Below are 22,127 nucleotides of genomic sequence, written 5' to 3' on the forward strand. Positions count from 1 at the left end.
TGGTTTGAGGCACAAGTTCACATGATGATGATGGAAAGACATGAACATACTTGAGAAATTTGGAAGTAAAATCACAGGACTTGTAGATGGATTGGCTATGGGGATTGAAGAAACAGGGAGTGGGGATGACTCCTGAGATTCTGACTGCAACTAGATGCCTAGTGGTGGTGTTTGTGGAGGTTGGAAACAAAGGAAAGGAGTATATTTGCTCAGGAGGAAGAAAATCATGTTGGGCTCTGAATGTGTTGGGTTAGACTGAGGTGTTTATGAGACATTCGAGTAGAGATGTCAGGTAAGCAGTTGTATATACACCTGGAGCTTGGAGGAGAGGTTGGGCTGGAGATTTAAATGTGGAAGGCACTGGCATATTGGTAGTAACTAGAACTGTGGGAGTGAATGAGATCACATCAGGTAGAAATGTGGAGGGAAAAGAGAAGGTGGCAGTGTAGGGCTGAGCTTTAAGGAAAACTGACTTGCACCTGTAGATGATGAACCTGCAAAGGAGTCAAAGATGGAAAACCAGGAGAATGGGATGTCCTGAAAGTAGAAGAATTTGTATTAAGGGAGTGATCAGTAGCATCATTGCTGGGAGGTCAGGTTAGAACTCAAAAATATGCATTGGACTTAGCCACACTATTGTCACTGAGGGGTGGACTTCCCTCCAGCTGTGAAGGACACCAACAGAGGGAAAGACAAGATTGCTAGGACCAGAATACAGGATTGGAGGAAGGCAGGCATTTGTGTAGGCGTGGAAGAGACAAGCTCAGAGTGCAAAGAACCAGCTGGGCGCCATGAAGGCTCAAAGCCTCTGCTAAACTGGAGAGAACCATGCAAAAACACAAGTTCCAGAAGGGTCAGACACCAAGTAAGGGAGTCAGGTTATTGTCACTCAGCTTTGAGCCTGGACAGAGAAAACACTGCTCCTCAAGCAAACTGTGTCCCCTGGGGTGGCTGTTGGAGGATCCAGCATGTAGATTATCAAGCATGTGACTATCCTTGCTGGGGAGGCCCTTCTGAACAGCAGCAAGTATAGATCCGTCATGACCACCATTTCAGCCTTTCTGATAGTTTTCAGATTTTTCTAATATAAATTGTTTTATAAGAAACTCTCCATGCAACTCCAGTGTGGAATAATACTACGGAATTGCAGTTGAGGCAAGGACGGGCCATCCCCTACCTTTTTATAGAATCCCGGGGACCTGAGGAATGCATCTGAAAGCCTTAGGTCATTCTGGATCTTCCAGTATATTTGGCTAAGGGAGATTTAGGCTGGATGGGTTTTGCCTCTGGGATACTGCCTTATAAGCAGAATTATCAGAGTGTAATTGCTGGTGTATTTTCTGAAGATCTGGGGGGTACTTTATTGCTGAGTAGTATTCCATTGTCTGGAGGTAACAGTTTATTCATTCACCTGTTGAAGGACATTTGGGTCGTTTTCACTTTTTGGTGATTATAAATTTATGTACAGGTTTTTGAACGTTAAGTTTTCATTTCTCTAAGGAGTGAAATTTCTGGCTCAAATGATTAAGTGTATATTTAACTTTAAGAAACTGCTACTGTTTTTCAGAGTGGCTGTACCATTATGCATCCCCATCAGCAATGAATGAGGGTTCCAGTTGCTCTGTATCCTTGTCAGCACATATTGTCACTGATTTTAATTTTAGCCATTCTGATAGGTGTGCAGTGCTATCTCCTTGTAGGTTTTTTTCTTGATTAAACAAGGATTGTATTTATTTTGAAATTACATATCATACTCAAGCTACCCTCAAATGTAATTTTCCATTATCTACATTTTAATTCTTGTAGTTTTAATTTGCATTTTTAAAATGGCTAACGATGTTGTTGTGTACGGATTCGCCCTTCTTATACTATCCTATTTGGTGAAGTGTCTGTTCGAGTCTTTTACCCACTTACAAGTTGAGTTTTCTTATTGTGGAGTTTTGAGAGTCTTTATATGTTCTAGATAAAGGCCTGTGTTGGATATTATTTGCATATATTGTCTCCCAGTCTGTAGCTTGTCTTTTCATCTCCTTAACAGATTCTTCTATGGAGCAAAAGTTTTAAATTTTGATTAAGTCCAAATTATCATGCTTTTGTTGTTAGGCCTCAGAACTCTCTGCCTAATTCCAGGTCATGAAGATTCCCTTCCATGTCTTCTGAAACCTTTACAGTTTTGTGTTTTACATTTAGATCTATGATCCATTTTAGGTTACTTTTTACATAAAATGTGAGGCTTAAAATGGTTGAGGTTTTTGTGTGCCAATTTTTTCAACATTTGTTTGAAAAGACTATCATTTCTCCATAGAATTGCTTTTGCATGTTTGTCAAATGTCAGTTGGCCGTGTTTATTACCGTCCTCTCTATTCCGCTCCTTTGATCTGTCAGTCCCTTCACCAATACCATAACCATCTTGACTATTGTAGCTTTATATTAACCTTAAAATAAGGTAGTATGAGTCCTCCAACTTTATTTTTCAAAATTATTTTAGTTATTCTAGTTCTCTTGCCTTTCCATAAATTTCAGAATCAGCTTATCTACAAAAAATACTGCTGGGATTATGATTAGAAGGCCTGGTGGGTATTTAAATGGCATGACTTGCTCCCTCTTATGTGCCATAACCTCTAAAAAAGCAAGGCAGCCTGCCTGCTCCTTCATTTGCTTATATTGGTGTCTTTTGAAGTTTGGCGGTAATGAGGTATGTGAACAGCCATGAAAAGATGACCAGTATGTTGAGGGGCTTGTGGGCCAGGTCATGCTCTAGGACAGGTCAGCCACCATCATTCACAACCTTGGTCTCCATCTGTCTCCCTCCTGAGCAGGTAGAGCAAGACTTGCCAGTCATTAGAGGAATCTCCCTGCCTCGGGCTCTTTACACCTCTGCCACAGGGTCATAGAACTGTCCTGTATTGGGCATGATCCGATTGTTTCTCTAGATTTTCCTTAATTTCTTCTGCCTGGCATAACAGCCTCACTCATTTATTTCTCAAACAAACAGCCACATTAGAAGTATATTCATGATATGTCATGAGATAATGAACTGCTTCCTCCTTTCTGCTGTAGTAACACTACCCATGACATCAGGGCTTCCCATGCTCATCTGTTTGACCTTCCCCAGCTCACACCCATTGTTCCTGTGGTCTGAGGCAATGGCACAGGCAGACTTGGAGAGGAAAAGCGGGTACTGAGGGAGCGCTGCACACATCCTCACCCTGTGTCCTCCCATCATTGTTCTTCAGGCCCCTCCCCAGTCTCTTGGCTGACTTAAGGATAAAAGAAAAGCTGCTTTCTATTCTCCAAACTAACACCGGCTGTTCTGTCTCTTCGCCTCAGGGTATATGAGATTACTTGCTGAAGTCTTCTGTCACCCTAGCCAACCATTTGAGTTTCCCTTTTGGTCACTTACTTTTTCTCATCAGCGGAAGCAGCAGTTCTTGGTTATCTCCTCAGATTTACCAAAAAAAAAAAAACAAAACCCTAAAATTATCTAAGTTTTTCATTGTATAAGCTCATCTGGATAGAGCACCCCACCCCCAAGCTGCTGGGCCCCCGTGTCAGCCTGTGGCATTTCTGTGGATGTGCCAGCCCTGCCCGCTCCTGGGCCTGGGCCACTCCCTGTGGCTGTGTGGTCAAGACCAAGCTCTGTGCGTGCTGCTGGGCCAGCAAACAAGTTGTAGAGGCTGAACTGGAATGCCTGGCACCTCTTAGGTCTTTAGCTCTATGAACATTAACAGTGGAATGTCTATCAAATTATGAAAGATAACGTTTGAAATGTACTATATGATCTCATCCCATGGTGAAACTTGGCTGTTTGTAAATTGAGATTTTTTTGGTCCCCCCCCCCTTTTTTTTTTTTTTTTGCGGTACGCGGGCCTCTCACTGTTGTGGCCTCTCCCGTTGCGGAGCACAGGCTCCGGAGGCGCAGGCTCAGCGGCCATGGCTCACGGGCCCAGCCGCTCCGCGGCATGTGGGATCTTCCCGGACCGGGTCACGAACCCGTGTCCCCTGCATCGGCAGGCAGACTCTCAACCACTGCACCACCAGGGAAGCCCTGTCCCATCTTAATAATGATATTCACCTTTGTCCTCATCCCATTTTCCCATGTCATCTAAGGCAGTAGCTTCCCAAACTCTCTTTCCTTCCTATGGAGGAGGATGCAGGGGCTCTAAGAAGTCAAGTGACTTAACCCGAAGTCACCCAGCTATGGCAGAATAAAGCCAGGACCTCTCAGCTCTGGTCTGCAGGCCCTGGTCCTGTCTTCTGTCAGTACAGGGTAAAAAAACAAGCCTTTATTTTTTCTGTTATGTAAGTGGGGTGAGTGAGTTCCAATCTCCTGCTGTAGAACAGCATGGCCTTTACTGGAAAGTACCGAGCACTGCTAGATCTCCAGCCACACACACCCAAACTGGCAACTTCCAGCATCGCATTGAGTTCCGCGTGACGAAGAGGTGGCATTCGTGCGGTCACACACCCTGTTCAAGCTCCTCAGCAACCTTCTTGCCTTCTGTGGCATCTCCATTTGGGAGGTGGGAGGAGTATGGTCCTTTCACTTTAATGTTTTGTGACGGTGGGCAGAAAACGCTATCAGCTCCTTTACCCCATTTCTGCACATTTCCTAGACTAAAAAACAGATTGGAGGGAACTGTTTCTCGAAAGAGACTCTCTTATCCCCAGAGAATTTAGTCCTTTTCCTGAAATTCAATGAACAAGGCCACCCGTCCTGCTGGAATTTTCGAGGTTTTGAGTTGTGAACTGATCACATTTGACTGGCTTTAAGGTGTAAGGAGAAACACCCTACTCTTCAGTTTTAAGTCTTTTTAATGTGTACATCCCTTGTTGACTGTTCTCTTTCATATTATGTTCTTCTACTGGCCTTGGTGTCTGCGTTGTCTTAATGCTAGCCATAGACTCATCACGTCCAAGCAAATGCTCACATGTGTATGTATGAGGGTTTCTTTACTCCCTTTACCTAAGGAAATGGGATGTTTCCAAATATTTCACCCTATTCTCTTGAGGCGCCTCAACAGCTAAAGTTGTTTGTATTCCGCCTTCCTAGCCCCCAGTACACACACAGCCCCTTGCTTCTCCCCTGGGTTGTCTCCTTCCCCATTTCTGAGCAGCTGTGCTTCATGTGGACTGCCAGTTCCTCTGCTTTTGTCATCCTGTGATGATTTGGTGCCACACATATGAATACCAATCCGAATATGGATTGGTTGGAGGAACCCCTCCCCGCACACAGACTCAGAATAAGAAAACAGATTTCTGGTGATTTTTTTTCTGTAGGATGTCATCACATTGTGGTTCCCATTAAGTCCTCCCTCCTTCACTCCATGGCAGGCCCTGGGCCAAGCACTTTACATTCTTATGTTTTTGTCACAAAACATAGGCTCTTAGGCACTGCTTCCTCCCACCACTTCACAAGTGTGAAGGCTGGGGAATGGGGAAGCTGACCGTCACTTGGGCAGTGCCCCTCCAGAGCCCATGTACATAGCTCTGTCCTTAGATAATAAAGCAATTCAAGTGGTGGGGTGCCCAAGGAAAGTCTGAAGTAGATTGAGGGGGATGTTCCAGCTACACCCCACCCCCAGGAGGTGCCTTGTTCTGGGCCAACACACCCACCGAGTGGTTGCCAGGAGGGACCCTGAAATTCACTCCGTCTCCCAGCTGACTGCTGGACCAGGTCCATTCTGCCCTCCCTTTCGGACACACTGTGGAGTAGGGTGAGGGCTGGATCTTGCTCTCCCACAAAGACAGTGGATTTCAAGGGAGAACCAGGCAACAGAGGCGAGGCCTTTCACCTGTCCACACACGTTTCAGGTCACTTGCAGCCAGGCTGCTGATTTAAAGTGAGCCTAATCTCTTTTTTTTAACATCTTTATTGGAGTATAATTGCTTTGCAATGGTGTGTTAGTTTCTGCTGTATAACAAAGTGAATCAGCTATACCTATACTTATATGCCCATATCCCCTCCCTCTTGCATCTCCCTCCCTAACCCACCCCTCTAGGTGGTCACACGGAGTACCAAATGTAAAGGCTCTCTCACTTTGTCCCCTTACCCTTCCCCCTCCCCGTGTCCTCAAGTCCACTCTCTATGTCTTTATTCCTGTCCTGCCCCTAGGTTCTTCAGAACCATCTTTTTTTTTTAGATTCCATATATATGTGTGTTAGCCTACAGTATTTGGTTTTTTTTTAGATTCCATATATATGTGTTAGCCTACGGTATTTGTTTTTGTCTTTCTGACTTACTAGTGAGCCTAATCTTGATGTTCAGAGAGCACTGGGCCAGGAGGCAAGAGGGCTGGGTGATAGGCCAGGACATACCTTTAATTCACTATGCGACCTCAGTTACCACCTCCCGTCTTTGGGCTCAGCATTCTTTTTTTTTTTTTTTTTTTTTTTTGCGGTACGCGGGCCTCCCACTGTTGTGGCCTCTCCCATTGCGGAGCACAGGCTCCGGACGCACAGGCTCAGCGGTCATGGCTCACGGGCCCAGCCACTCCGCAGCATGTGGGATCTTCCCGGACCGGGGCACGAACCCGCGTCCCCTGCATCGGCAGGCAGACTCTCAACCACTGCGCCACCAGGGAAGCCCCAGCATTCTTTTCTTACCAAAAAATGACTGGCCACATGATCTCCAAGGCAGTTTCATTCGCAGTTCTAGCATCTAGGATGTTCTCAGTTGTCCCAGCTTCTACAACCACTTCTGTCCCAGTGGCCCAGCAGGTCTAGCCCAAGGGTAGGACCACAGGCGGTGGTGGCAGTCCAGTCATACTTACCAGACTGGTATGACATGTCCAAACGCACTTAACCGTTTTTGTTGTTTATGAAACAATTTTACTCTCAGGTCTACTGTTCATAAAACTGATTGGGTTGGAGAGGGCTAAGGTACAAGCTGGCCTGTGACTGAGCCTGGGAAGAAAGAGGCTTGGGCCCACTCTCCGGAGGTGGTAGTGAGGGCAGTGAGGCCGAGGTGGCCTGGGGAAGGTCCAGAACTGAGCAGGCAAAGGCAGCTGCTGTCGCAGAGCCTGGGCCAAGGCTGTGCCAGTGCTGCCAGCCCCGTATCCCTCCTCTACCTGTGGAGGAACAGGAAAGTGGAAGATATTCCTCACCTCTCCTGCTCTTAACCTCTAGACTCCAGTGAAAACTACACGCCCTTGATTGCTTCTACTATTCCCGGCCAACCTTCACCCCCTCACTGTCCCCCCTCTGTATATTTACCTGGTGCTCATGGCCTTCAGAGCAAGTGGCACTGCCTTTAGGGCACCTTTTCTCACCAGTGCAACCCCCTTGTTCTTGAGTAATAAATGATCCCACTGCACGTGCACACCCAAGGAAAGCTGAAGTGCATCCTCAGCGAGCTGTGTGTTCTCCTCTCTGCCCCTGCATGGAAGGGGCAGGAACCATCCTATGGCTTTCCTGAGATTTTACTTATTCCTAAGATGTGGAAAGATCCTTCCCTCTCTTCTACCTCTGGTCTGAGCAGTAGGAGGGCTGTTCGGCAGCCTCTGATACCTCCGGGAAGGCTGGCCTTCTGTTGGTTTGGATGCTGGTTTAGAAGATGGGGTGACTACAGGCCTCCTGCCTCTGGCAAAGCTGTCATCTCCACTGGGGGCACTTCGGGGAGGTGCTCTGGCTGTGGTGGTCTTAGTAGAGAAGCAGCTTGGGTGCCCATCACTGGTCTTGGTCACAAGAGGCCAAGGTGTAGCTTCCTTAATTAGCTCCCAGAGCAAGAAGGTCCCAGACGTCAGAACTCTCTGGGAAGCCCGTCTTTTTGTTTGCTTCTCCTTACTAGCTCTCTGGGTTGGGACTGTGCACAGATGCAGAGACAAGTAAGAATGGCCTAATAAGGCTCAATTACCACTTCAAAGCCCTTGATTAATCATTTAAAATGTCTGAGCTGAGCAAGAAAAGGTTTCAGATTCCAGGATGAGGCTGATGGGGCTGACTGAGGAACTGGAGCCTTAAGCAGAGTAAGCCTCTGCTCACATTTCTGCCCAGGCCCCTGTGTGGTCTGGAGCCCCACTTGCCCACTGCCTGCCCAGAACCAGTAGCCCATGTGAATGGCCCCCCTGGCGTTGTACAATATGGTTGTCCTAGAATTTGGGACTGCTGGTTGGTGTGGCTGGTGGCCCTGGAGAACACCCCAGGGCTTGGTGGGCAGTTGGGCACAGGGGGATGCATACCTCTAAGCATCTTGCATCTGTCTTCTCTGCTTCCAGCAGAGAGGCAAGAAGGCAGATGGGGAGCCTCTTCCAGAATCTGCTCAGCTTCCCACAGGTTCTGCACCCAAGACCTACCTGGGTCTTTATGACCTAGTCTGGGCATCTGAGTCAGATCTATATGCTCATACACCTCTCCCTGCACATTCCACCAATGCCCTTCACCACCACCACCACCTTTGCACTTGCATTCACATGGCAAAGCTCTGAATACCTGGCCCTCTGTAGGCCCCACCCCTGGGCTGGGGCTGAGAACATTGAAGGTTGGTACCAAAGGGCTGTGTGAGGCAAGAAAGACAAGCTGGTGAAGGACCCCTGGACCTGATCTCCAACTCAACCAGTTTTCTGGAAATGGAGAGTCCCTTCAGTCCCTTGCCTGGGACCAGGGCACAGGCTCCCGGCACTGGTTGAATAGGGTGGTCTTGGCTCCTGAGACACTAGATAGGAAATGGGATGGTTAGCCTTTGGGCTGATATGTGTGTGAGCCAATCTGTAAAGCCCTGCCTGCATCAGAAGGAGCTGGAGCCCAGCCTGTCCCCAGGCTGGCCACAAGGGGGCACTTAATCCCTAAGTAGGCACTCAACGTGAGTAGCCTCTGCAGACACCAGACCCTCTGCTCCCCACTGGGCACTGACTGCTCCCAACTCCACCCATTGCACTTTTGATCCCTCTCGATTTCTTTCCTCCTTTAAAAGAAAAAAAAATTTTTTTTATTTTGGAGTAATTCTAGATTACAGAAAAGTCAGTACCGTTTCTGTTGTTGATCCAGCTTCCCTTAATGATTAACATATTACATAACCATGGTCCTGTCCAGCTTGCCAGTATAGGCCAGTTGCCAGGAAGGCCCATGTGGCCTGGGTGTGGAAACACCTGTATTAGAATCATCTCTGACCCAGCTCCTGCTGGGTAACCAGTACCACCAGAAAAGCTGTGGTGTACACAGTCCCCTGGCTTCAAGTACCCAGGGAGGCTGTCATGGCCCAGGACTCATGCACTCAGGTGTATCCTAACGGCTCAGCCAGGGCAGTATGGGAGCTTTCAGGCAGATTCACCTACTGGGTGGCAGGGATGGGCACAGGTGGCAGATTAGCAGAAGCCCCAGGGTGGGGTGGTGTCCTGGGGCAGACTAGGCCTGCAGCTCAGTGCAGCAGGCACCCTCTAAAGGTGCAGTACCTCAGACTCTGCAGGTAAGCAGGGTATCTAGGCAGATACAGTTGTAAAATATGCAATTCCTGGGTCCCACAGCGCATGCTGTGAGGAACTGTGAGGCCTTCCTCAGAGCTTTCTCCTGGGCCAGTCATCCCTGCTTTTGGTGATGGAAAGAAAAGCAAGGAAAACACAAGTCACTCCTACCTCCGCACCTACCCTCCCACACACGCACTCTTCCACCCCCATCTTCTCAACAGTCTGGAAGCATAGGTTCTGTCCTCAGCTAAGGCAAGGGAAAAAGTCATAAGGGATTTGGAAGACTCGGTGCTCCAGCAAATACGTGACTCGGGTTTCTAAGGTATGTACAGCACTAACTACCCCTGTCAAGGTTGATGCAGCCCTCTGGCTTGAAGTCCTCTGTTCTGTAGCCAGACTCATTATTTCTAACCTCTGTAAGCATTGTCAGGGAGTAATCAGCTCAGTCTCTACTGCCCCAGGTTGTGGAGTATGGCAGGTGAAATAAGCCCTGGCAAGGACAAACTTGACTAATGGAGAAAGGTGATACAGGAAGGAAGACTGGGACATTTTTGTTTCCCTAAGTTACCTGAGGTTCAGTGGTTTTGAGAGGAAGAAGGGCTGGGAGCAGGGGAAGCAGTGAGGAGACAGGTGTCCCACAGGGTTGTGAAGATCAAGTGGTGCTGAAAGGCCCTCAGCACAGGTCCAGGTCCAGGCACATCGTGAGCACCTCTGTAAACGCCAGTTTAAGAGAGACTGCAGGACCTGGCACATAGCAACCCAGCCTCAGGCTGAGTCTCAGGCCTGGGCTAAACAGGCTGTTTCCAGAGCTGGCAGAGGAGGGGGACTTTATGTCCCAGGGGCAGCAGAGTGGCAAGGAGAATACAGCAAAAGATTATTCAACGGCGTCCACAGCCAACTGTGTTCTCAGTTTCCCTGTCCAACACTACCCATGCATGATCATGGGAGGCTGGGAACTTGGGCAGGTGGCAGGTGACACCCTGCTGTGGTGATCCCAGAGTTTGGAGTGCCCAGGCCTTCAGTGGGTGGGGTGGGCTCCGGCTAGAGTGAGAGAGGACTGTCCTGGAGCCCGTTCACCCCTGTGCTCCTGGTCCCTATGCTACCCAGTTGGGGCCTGAATTCACATCCTGCCTCTGGCTGGTCCTGTGCTGAACAAGAGACTTACCTCTCTTAAGTCTTGATCCTTACCTGTGAAATGGGAATGATGGTATCTCAAAGTTACTCTTAAGACTAAATCAAGTAATGTGCCTTACCAGACCTCAGAAAAATAAATGGGTTGTCACCTCGTCTTTGACTAGGCTTGCCTGGTGGTGGGTCTTGTCTCCCAGACCCTGAACAACTTTGTGTTGAGAGGGGCCAAATGAAAACAGGCTGAGATTAGACCTGTGCCGTGAGAGAAGGGAAAGGGGATGTCTCTGTGGAGGGCGGCTGATACAACAGAACCTGGACAGGCTCACACTAAACCCAGCGTGTTCTAGCTACTTACTATACCAGGCTCTAGAGAAAAGAGTTGCCAAGAGAGGAGGTATAAAAATAGATACACAAAAATAGAACTAAAAGATGCCAAAGGACTGGTTTAATTTATAAGATTCATGTATTCATGAACTTTCAAAAAGTTTAAGATCCTTACTGCTTATTACTGAGTTTGATGATGGTTGTTTTGAGATTTTCTTAAAAGTGCCTGCAGATCCTTTGAGGCCAAGGTCAACCATCAGACATTCTAATGGGAAGCGAGGCTGGCGTGAGCCACAGCTCACGAGTAAAGGGTGGTTGGGGGTCCTTCTTGATCTGGGGATTTGTTTGGCACTCAGATCTCTTAATACAGCGCTTAGCCCTGACAGGGCTCAGATTTCCTACTCCATTCTGGGGAAACGCAAGAGTACCAGGCTCCAGCCATAGCCTCCCACTTGCCTAGGTTTTCATCCTGCCTACCACATTGCTTTGTGCAAAAGTTTAGAGGCTGGAGCACATACTGCATTGGCTAGGTATGAAAACCAAGATTCTTGGTTAATCTTTTAAAGCCTAAAGCCCCCTTTTTAGGAGATTTTACTTACTCTCTTGCTCTTGGGAGATGGCTTAGATGTATCTAAAGAAATGCCCCCCAGTTCCCCTGTAGGATTCGGGACAGAGTGCTACCTGGTTTATAAACCAAGTAGGGTTAGCCAACTCTGGCCAGAGAGCAATGGACATTTCTTACTTAACTGGCTGCCTTGGTGAGGCCACTGGTTAGGTTCCCTAGTGCTTGCCCTCCTGCAGGGATGAATGTCCTTAGGAGGAGGGGGGAAAGTAGTTGAGCCACCCTTCCTCCATTCATCACCCAAGACTGCATAAGTGGAAAGGCTGCACAAAGTCTGCTCAGTGGCTTTGAGCTGCTGTATGTAGCTCTCCCTTGGTCTGGGAGGTGTTGGCCCTGTAGAGCATGGGGTTTGTGCCCATTCATTTTCACCCTCTCTCCCCTTCCCCATCCAGTGTATGTGGTGGAAGACCAGAGAAGGGATGACCTGGGCCCATCTACCTGCCTCACAGCCTGCTGGACTGCCCTCTGTTGCTGCTGTCTCTGGGATATGCTCACCTGACGACCCTGGCTCTCCTGTCTTGCCAGCTCTGCCGCCACCGCCAACAAGCGTGCCTGCCCCCATCTCTTCTGATTGCTGAAATCAATGACTAGCTCTGCACAGACACTTCTACCTTCAACGCAGTGGGATTCTAGATTAGCGGGGGTTGCTGCTGTTTAATTCAGTGACTTGATCTTTTTAATGTTCAAATCCATTTCTTATTGGTCTTTCACAAATGTGCTAAATGACTTCCATTTTTTTGGCCAAAGGCTTAGTGACAAAATATATATTTATAATTTTAAAATTATACATTCAAGGTAGTGGCATGATATAACATACCACTGAATGATTTCTCTGCTAACACCCTGTATGTTTCAATAAATTTGTCTAAACTTCAACTGTCTCAGTTATTCCAGATACAATCTAAACCTTGGGTTTCTCAGCCACTGTCCAGTGTCCAGTATATGATGAGGAGCCGATCTACCTTTTCATCCTGGCTGCTACTAGGAAGGCAGGGTCCAAGGCCAGGTGTCCTTCAGCCAGGAGGTCAAGGAGTCCTCACCGAGCTAGCATTCTCTCTCTCCCTAGTCCCACTGAGATATGGACTCACCAAGGAGCCACACTGGCTTTTACCCAGAGCATAGGAAAGGGCATCTCGGTAACTGTGGCTGCCCCAGGGCCTGCTCTGGAAGGAGAAGCCACAGTTGGGGCTCAGGTCGAGACCTGAGGCTTTCTCTTCCTGCTGTCCCCTCCCAGAACCCAACCCCTGTCCACTGACACACAAAGAAGAGAGCTGTCATAATACAAACTAGTCAGCCACACCATCCATCTCAGTTTTGGCCGCAGGGTGGCGCTGAGCCACCATAGCAGCAAATCTAATTTTCCTTCTTCAGCTGGCCATCCCTGAGAGGCATAGTTGACAGCTCCCTGCCTAACCTCCTCGTCTGCCCACTTTCCCTCTGAATCAGCCAGGTGCTGATAAATAACTACCAGCTCTCTTTAAAAACAAACAAAAAGCCAAGATTTTGTAGCATCACCTGATTTCTGTGGAGTAAATGGTGGGTCCCACCGTAGCGGATTTCAAGCTACCAACGTGATATCCTGAACACGGAGTTGGGAAGACAAGGGCAGCAGTGCACTGCTATGCAGTTTTTCCACCATCCAGATACAACAGACTGCTCACCTCAAAAACACAGATAATGGCTAAATTTAGTAAAGTAATTTGGAAGGGGTAAGTTCTAAATACTTATTAACCTTATTTTTAATATAATGGTAAATTTACAAACTTAATTTTTAATAATGGCTACTGTTTAACAACTGGCTTGCAACAAAATTCCTGAAAATTAAATAATTGGCTCTCCCAAGCCAGCGCCAGCACACCACTGCCCCCACGCCTCCAGGAGGCCTCAGGATTGTAATGTCCACCCTATGAACTGACCAAAGGGAGACCGTCTTGGAGTGCTGCTGGTTTATTACCAGATTTTCTTTTACAGTGTTTGGGAGGAAGTGGGAAAGGAATCTTTAGGCAGACTGCCACTGAGGCACCACTGTTGTGTCCACTTACATTCATTCAGCTGTGCCCTGCTCTCCTTTTCCTTATCTGCATACTACATGGAGGCTTAGAAGTTGAGAGGTTTACCTAAAGGAACAGAAAAAAGAAGGCAAGGCTTCAATGCAGAAGGAGCAGGCCCACAGCCCTGGAGGAGAACAGGGAGGAGCTGAGGTGGAGATAGCCTCTGCCTCTCTGATCCTCTGTTCTCATCCATCAGCTCAAGAAAAGCAGACTTAGCAGAGTGGGACAGATGTCTTTTATTGGTCTGACCAGTGTGACTAGTCGTAGGCCCAGGAAGAGCTCTCCTATCTGTCCCGGCTCCCATCTTCCCTCTCCTGGGGGTTCATGACTCACCCCCAGGGAAGAAGGGTGGCAGGCAGAGCCAGGATAAAAAATACAGGGATGGGATCTGAAAGGGGCTCCAGGTGATGCATAAAACATAGGGTTACCAGACCATCCAGATAAAATGTCCATCAGGCAGAGCAGAAGCAGTTTCCCTATACAGGCCCCTGGCCAGGAATGGCAGGGGTCAGGGGGAAGAGCTTCCCTAGAGGCTTCCTACTGTGCCCTTCGTGCCATCAGCATCTCCCGGATATTGTCCTCAGCTTCCTTCACACTCCGCTCCAGGTAGGATTTTTTCTGCTGCAATATGAGAAGGAAATAAGGGTTAGGACCAGGGGGAATGTGCCAAGTTGGTAGATGCAGCTTCTATGCCCAATGGTATGGCTTCTCTGTGACCAGTGACTTCCAGGAGCCTATTGTCTATTGGGAGCCAAGTATACACACCTGCCCAGAGTGTTCCCCCAGCCCGACCCCTGGGCACAGGGAGGGGGTTGCTCAGTACAGGAAGCAGGAGTGCTCTCTGGATGGCAATAGCACTCTTCCCCCAAAAGGAAGTAGACTCTAAAAACAGGCGTCTTGATACATGAAGTTATACCAGACAGACAAAGGCCAGGAAATTCCAGGACAAAGCTCTGGCCCCATAACAGATTGTCTCTCAAGGTTTTCCATGGCCCAGGCCAGGCGCCTGTAGCTGCCACTGCTGCAAAATGGACAGCATACCCTCTGCTCTGTCCAGCAAGATGATAGATAGGCTGCATCACACGTCTCACCAAGGCAGATGAGTCAAGATGAAATCTGCTTTTCTAATGAAACTGCTGCCTGCCAGGAATCCAGGACAGTGACACACTGAGTAAAACAGACCTTTTGGAAGTTTACCTCCTACCCCATCTGCGTCCTAAATTAAAAATCTCAACTTAAGACAAAGAACTTCACTTTCAGGAGCCACACCTGGACCAGGATTAACAAAAGATTAGTCAAAGGAAATCATGTCTGTACATTATTTGCCCTGTGGTCACCCCAGAAGTATGGTGGCTTCACCACTGGTCCCTGCCCTGAGGACACCGTTGTGGCTGCATTCCCACTTAACAGACATGAAATGAAGTCTCCCTTTTTGGGGAATACTCAAAATAATCCTCTCCCCAGGGTGCATGTGACTGAGCCACACTAGAGCCAGAAATGCAGAGCCCTAGCCCAGATGCAGCCAGTGCCCTTTCCCTCACCCCTCCTCCCTTCACCCAAGCAGCTGGGGGTTCACTTTGACTACTGAAGTGCCCAGGTGACCTGGGGAAGCCAGGGAAAGGCTGGGGCAGAGGGCAGGTAAGCAGCCTGGTCTCAGGCCTTGCTTGGGAACTGATCCCCAACCTCTGAGACAGGAAAATGGAATGAAGTGCTTCTATTACCTGAGGCCTTCACCAGTAAACCTCTCAGGTGCCCCTTCTACATATCCCTGCCTCTTAATTTTTCCCACTCTCTGTCCAGATTTTTTTTTTTTTTTAAAGAAGATGTTGGGGGTAGGAGTTTATTAATTAATTTATTTATTTTTGCTGTGTTGGGTCTTTGTTTCTGCGCGAGGGCTTTCTCTAGTTGCGGCAAGCGGGGGCCGCTCTTCATCGCGGTGCACAGGTCTCTCATTATCGCGGCTTCCCTTGTTGCGGAGCACAGGCTCCAGACGTGCAGGCTCAGCAGTTGTGGCTCACAGGCCCAGTTGCTCTGCGGCATGTGGGATCCTCCCAGACCAGGGCTCGAACCCGTGTCGCCTGCATTAGCAGGCAGACTCTCAACCACTGCGCCACCAGGGAAGCCCCAGATATTTTTTAAATGATACATTTAGAGACTTTATAGTTTCCTTTAGATGCCAAATGCTGAGGCATCCACAGTATTTTTTAGTAAAATTTTATTGAAGTATAGTTGATTCACAATGCTGTGCCAATTTCTGCTGCACAGCAAAGTGACCCAGCTACACACATATATATTCTTTCATGTTCCCCTCCACCATGGTCCATCATAGGACACAACATAGTTCCCTGTGCTACATAGCAGGACCCCACCGTTTATCCATCCTATACATAATAGTTTGCATCTGCTAATCCCACAAATCTTTATCATAGTTCTTACGTGAACCTCTGGTTCCTATTTGTCTTCTAACTTCAAATTTCTTGAAGGCTAGAAAGAGCCCGATCTCTTTACTCATCTCCCATCTGTCCAACTTGCACACAATTCCTTACAAAAAAACAGGAGCTCCACAAAAACTCATAGTGACCATGATTATTCCATGGCTGAGGAAATTTGTTTAATTACACTGCTAAACCTGATACAGTCCTATCACTGTGATATCAGAGTGGGAACTTAAACTTCCTTTGATAAACAACTTGTGGTGAGTAAAAAAGAGGCAAATACTAGTAACTCCTGATACACAGCTGAAGAATGTACATGTCCTATGTGTTGTGCAGCAGCTAGACAGCAAGTGCCATGCACCATTCTGGGCACCTTTTGGGTCCCAGACCCGTAGGAATCTAAGGAAAAGGCTTGTGGAGCAAGTGGGGTTCTATCCTGGCAGTAGTCAGCCAGTGCTCAGGAGCCCAGGTCTGTTGCATTCCATCTCTGCCAACTTGCTGCCCCAGCTAGCAAAACCATAAACTTGGAGCATCAGCAAGAGCTTTTCTCCCTACTGCCCAGGCCTCTGGCCAATCAAATTCAGGTTGTAATTCTCAGCTTTAAAATTCTTCACTCTGTCACATCTCTTCCTTCTATCTTCCACTTCCAGTTTCATTACTTTTTCATGATTTTTACTACTGCATATCCTAAAGTCTTCAAGTTTCAAAAATAATGATGAACCTGTCTTTACATCTTTAGTTTAAATATACTTACTGGACATTAAAAAAATTTTTTTTCATCCCAACAGATGGGGCATCTCTAGCACAGACCTGCTTTCTAACTGTATTCCAATAGCTCCTGTCTCATCCTCAAACATACCTAAGCCCAGAAGACCCTCATAGTCAAACCCAGACCAAAGCACATGATGTGGGTTGAACTGTGTCTCACAAAAAGACGTGATGAAGTCCTAACCCCCGGTACCTGTGAATGTGACCTTATTTGGAAATACGGTCTTTGCAGATGTAACCAAGTTAAGATGAGGTCATACTAGATTAGGGCAGGCCCTAAATCCAATGATTAGTGTCCTTATAAGAAGGCCACGTAAAAACAAAGGGATACACAGGGGAAATGCCATGCACTGATAGAGGCAGAGAGTGGAGGGTTGCATCTGCAAGATTAGGAAGGTGCCAAGGATGGCCCACAACCACCATAAGCTAGAAAGAAGAAAGGAAGGAGTCTTCCCTAGACCCTTCAGAGAGCATGGCCCTGCAACACCTTGATTTTGGACTTTCAGCCTCCAGAACTGTGAAAAAATAAATTTCTGTTGTTTTAAACCACCCAGTTTGTGGTAACTTGTTATGCAGCCTTAGGACACCAATATAGCACCTGAAATGAAGGATGCTCCCAGAGACCGAGTTTATCCCAAGGTTCTTTTGGACCCACAGCTTCTACCCACACTGAATCACAGAGGCCTAGGTAAGGATCCCTAAAAGTTAGAATACTGGGATTGTACTTATCCGAGAAATAACTGTCATAGAATTGACCCAAATACAAATGAGACCATCAGAGAGAATGGAAAAAATTAAGGAACCAATGACTAAGTTAAACTTTTTCTTCCTTGAATCTCCACAGGTTAAAACCACTAGTCAAATCAGAAACTCTGTGGACCCTGCTCTTCCCCATTCCTGTAAATAACAACTCCATTCCTGCAACTCAACACAAAAACTTCAGTGTCATCCTTGAATCTTCTTTCTTTCACATCTGACATCCAATCAAACAACAAATCCTGTCAGTGCTATCTCAAAATGCATCCAGAATCTGACCTTAATGAAGAGCCTCCTAAGTGGTCTCCCTTCTGCTGTCCTTGACCCCCTTCAGTTTCTTCTCCACACAGTGGCCAGAGTCATCTTTCAACATTTAAAACCTTCCTGGCTTTCCACCTCTCTCAAAATAAAAGGCAAAAGCCGTTTCAAAAAGCCACGTACAGTCCTGCTCTAAGCTGACTCTGACCTCCCGTCCCATGACTCCCTCTCTCTCTCTCATTCAGCTCCAGCCACACTGGCCTCCAAGTTGTTCCTCCAACCCACCAGCTATGCTCCTGCCTGTCCTTTGCCTTTGGGTCCCTTTGTGTAGGAACTCTCTTCCCCAGATATCTACATTACTTGCTCCTTCACATCCTTCAGGTCTTTCTCAAGTGTCACCTTATGGGAAATGCCTTCTTGATCATATGCGGCTCCATACTCTCTATTCTCCTCACCTTGATTTTCTTCCTTAGCACCTATCACCACCTGAAGCGGTATTTGTCTGTTTTCTCTTATGAGAAGGAAAGGTCCATGAGGGCAACACTTTGTTCTACTCTCTAATATAGTCCCAGTGTCTAGAAGAATCGCTGGTTCATAATAGGAACTCAATAGTTGAACACAAGTGCATTTATCGTGGGAAATGATGCCTTACTGATTTACTTGTACACACACTCCTTTTTAGTTTTCCCTCCTGACCTGAATGACGAATACCCATCGGAGGAAGAAAAGGCAAAAAATGACCATTCTCCTTCAAGGTGGTTTTCAGTTTTTGACATTGCCCTCTAACCTCTGCCCCTAGATAAACACAGGTTTAAAACTCAGACCTCACTGATCCTGATGGGGACATGAAAACCTTGCTCCCACAAACAGGCCCTAAGGGTCAAAGCCCTTACGCTTTATTCTCAGGTCAACTTGTAAAACCATAAAACCATCCCAATTTCCCACGTCCTGGAGTTGAAAATCCTTGAGAAACTGCTCCATGTGATGTCAGTGTCAGGGCCACTGTGCACTACAAGGGGATAATAATTGCTGTGGAAACTCTAGGAGGCATGTGAAACCCCCACCTTCCACCGGGAGTCCTGGTAAGGCATTTGCTGGCCTCACTGCAGCACCTTTCCGTCTTACTGAGCAATCTCCCTCAGAACCCTGTCTGTAGGAAATTCTCTCCTGGCATCAAACCACAGAGCTCTAGGTGCGGCAACATTCCTGTGGGGCCTTGTCCTCACGTAAAATTCTGAGATTTCCTGTGGGGCTCAGCACGGCCAGGGAGATGACATTGTTGGACTTATTGCTCATCAGCCTGAAGTTCTTCTTTCCGGGAGTCAGACTGAGGGGTTGGTGTTTCATTCTCATCCTCTCACAAAGGAAAGAGGCTCAAGTCCCTAGAACTTTTCCAACATGACACAATCTCTCAAATAGACTCCTGAGGTAATTCATCTCGTGACACTATCTCTATAGACTTCTTCTTTTCGTAGGAACTTTGTCTCTTTCTCTAAATTAATATTTTTCCTGTTTGTATTATCTTAGGGTATAGAAAAGTCTTTTCCCCTCTCACCTTTTATTTCCCCACTTGTAAAATGAAGATTTGGGTAACACCAAATTAAGAACTCAAGAGCTTCAATGAATCTCATGTTCTCTCAGTCTGCAGAACTGTAAAATGGCCAGAGGGGGCCAGCTGCCCATGATGGGGAAGTTTAGCAAGAGGCCAAGAATTCACTGAAGGCTGAGGAGGCATGTCTTGGCGGCCAGGGTAAAATGTGAAGAAGGCAGGGAAACAAGAGGAAGAAGAGAAAAACAAAGGCAGTGCAGGGGCACAATGAGAGAACTCAGAAAGGGAAATGAGACACGGATGGGCAGAGATCTGAAAGTGCAAGTGCTACGACAGCCTGAATGGGTGAGGAGCACTCACCAGAGGCAAGAAAGGCTGGCCAAACATGACCAGGAATTTGAAGATAAGAGACAAGTGATCCAAGGACAGATGTCCACTTGTGAACTCATCTGGGTTTATCCACTTCACCATTAGGGACACAACTAGGCTACAAGGTAACTGCTGAGCTACATACAGCTGGGAGACAAGCTGAAAGAATGAGAAAGCAATTTTAGGCATGGAGCAGGAGAATAAAGAGAAATCTAAGAAGGGGTTACTGTCTCTGCATCTTTTAGAAACTGCTTTCAAGACATCTTTCAGAGGTTCCTCTGCTGAAAGACAGGGACAAAAGACTTGGATCAAGTTGAGCAATGACCTTGGTTTTTCTCCCAGATGTTCTTTTACCTACCTGCTAAAGAGACTCTGACACTGCTACCATATGGGGTCAGACTCCCAAATCCCACCTATGATCACAATGGCTCAATGTACCCAAGATAAACCTCTGCTCTACTCAAGTACCCTAGAGCAGAGATATACCAGGTGATGGTGGTGGGGGGAGAGGGTGGATTCTTATTTCTTCCAAATGATAGTGTTTTTAGCCTTTTAGTCCACCTAAAGTTCATGTGATCTCTACTATTGTCCTCCCTAACACATAAGCTTCATTTAAGTCCCAGAGAAAGACCAGTACATCAGACAACCTGAGAAAGAAAGAAAACAAGCTCACAGGTAAATGAAGAGCAAGGAGAGGCAACTGTTCCAATGCACATGGCAGAGATCAGGCTTCAGCCAAAGAATCATTATATTTATAGGCACCAAACTTAAAACGATAAGCCAATAATCATGTCAAGTGATAAACAGCTGATGTAGGTAGGGACATTTGGCTCAAAGAATATTAAGGGGAGAAGGAACCCAATCACCAACTTAAATATCTAAAACAATGGCTCTAAAAGTATGGTCCCCAGACCAGCAGCACCAGCAACACTGAGGAACTTGTTAGAAATGCATGTTCTTGGGCCCCACCCCAGACCTACTGAATCAGAAACTCTAGGGGTGGAGCTTGGCAATCTGTTTTCACAAGCTCTCCTGGTGATTCTGATGCAAACTGAAGTTTGAGAATCTTCAAAAGTGGAAGTCAGCAAAATTCTTCTATAAAGGGCCAGACAGTAAATATTTTAGGCTTTGTGGGGTTGTCTCTGTCACAACTACTCAATTCTGCCACTATAGTGCAAAAGCAACATAAAAAACGTGCAAACAAATGGGCATAGCTGTGTTCTAAAAAACACAAAAACAAGCAAGACAGACCTGGTCAGCAGGCTACAGTTTGGCAACCTCTCTTCTGAAAAAAGAGGGAGTCTTAAAAGGTAGAACTGAATCTAGCACATAGGGATTTTAACTTGCCATGAAAGTTGCCTAATGAAAGCATAAATTTCCATCCATTTATCATTCCATTCATTCATTCAAGCCTACTGCCAAATCATTTCTCCTCTTTTTTTCCTCCAAAAATCCTGGTTCCTGAAGGTTTTAGCATCACAGTGTACCATCCTCTTCTCCCTTCCTTGCTGCTGCAATCTACCAATATCCTGGGTACTGCCCCTCATTCATCAGAGGCTCTTCCTCTCCACCACTGCTGCACCACTTGAGGTGACTTCAACAAGAATGGAGATGATCCATCCAATACCATGACCTTCTCTCCCCTCACATTTTTTACTTTACCCCACCTAAGCCACCCAGCCCATGTTCATACCCTAGAGATTTGACAACACCAGTAACTGCACCACCTCCAAAATTTCAATTTCACCGCCACTACTTCCTATTTTTCCAGGTCGTTTTGATCTGGTAACTCTCCCTCCAGCACTTCTTCAACCATATCACTCAACAAGTTTTTCATTATTCATTCTGCTTCCATGACCTTCTCCCCTCCCACCCAGCTCAGCTTCCACAGTCCTTCATTTATATTTATTCCCCTCTGAACTCTCTTTTGCCCCTCTCTCCCTCTGTTGCATTTCCCTGGCAAAATACCAATCCAAGCTAAACCCAACCATCTACCTACTCCATGTTTGTACCCAAATAGCTGAATGTTGCTGGAGAAAAACACTTAAGTGTGCTGCATGGTTTTACTTTAAATTTAGGACTATGAATCTCAAATAGGCACTCACCAGCGTCCAGAAATTCTATTAAATTTTCTTAATATATTAAATTCTCTGCTCTCCAGGGCTTCCCTGGTGGCACAGTGGTTAAGAATCCGCCTGCCAATGCAGGGGACACAGGTTGGAGCTCTGGTCTGGGAAGATCCCACATGCCGCGGAGCAACTAAGCCCGTGAAGCACAACTACTGAGCCTGTGCTCTAGAGCCCGTGCGCCACAACTACTAAAGCCCTCATGCCTAGGGCCCGTGCTCCGCAACAAGAGAAGCCACTACAACGAGAAGCCCGCATACCACAACAAAGAGTAGCTCCCGCTCGCCACAACTAGAGAAAGCCCGCGTGCAGCAACGAAGACCCAATGCAGCCAAAA

The 22,127-nt window shown here is 47.0% G+C and overlaps 1 protein-coding gene and 1 long non-coding RNA gene across 3 annotated transcripts in view; one reads left to right on the top strand and one right to left on the bottom strand.

Moving 5' to 3' along the window:
* Positions 1-12,354, top strand: part of LOC137221758 (uncharacterized) — a 65,947-nt gene extending 53,593 nt beyond the window's left edge. Inside the window, exon 3 of the long non-coding RNA XR_010942140.1 lies at positions 11,871-12,354. This is a non-coding gene — a long non-coding RNA (uncharacterized lncRNA). The remainder of the gene's footprint in view (positions 1-11,870) is intronic.
* Positions 12,355-13,747: 1,393 nt separating this feature from the next.
* Positions 13,748-22,127, bottom strand: part of PFDN1 (prefoldin subunit 1) — a 60,261-nt gene continuing 51,881 nt past the window's right edge. For both annotated transcript variants that reach the window (XM_067731946.1, XM_067731945.1), the window contains one exon: positions 13,748-14,150. In XM_067731946.1, the coding sequence (XP_067588047.1) occupies positions 14,067-14,150 (84 nt within the window). In that variant the 3' untranslated portion in view covers positions 13,748-14,066. The remainder of the gene's footprint in view (positions 14,151-22,127) is intronic.

The sequence above is a fragment of the Pseudorca crassidens genome, chromosome 3, assembly GCF_039906515.1.
Source record: "Pseudorca crassidens isolate mPseCra1 chromosome 3, mPseCra1.hap1, whole genome shotgun sequence".
In the NCBI taxonomy this organism is placed as follows: Eukaryota; Metazoa; Chordata; class Mammalia; order Artiodactyla; family Delphinidae; genus Pseudorca; species Pseudorca crassidens.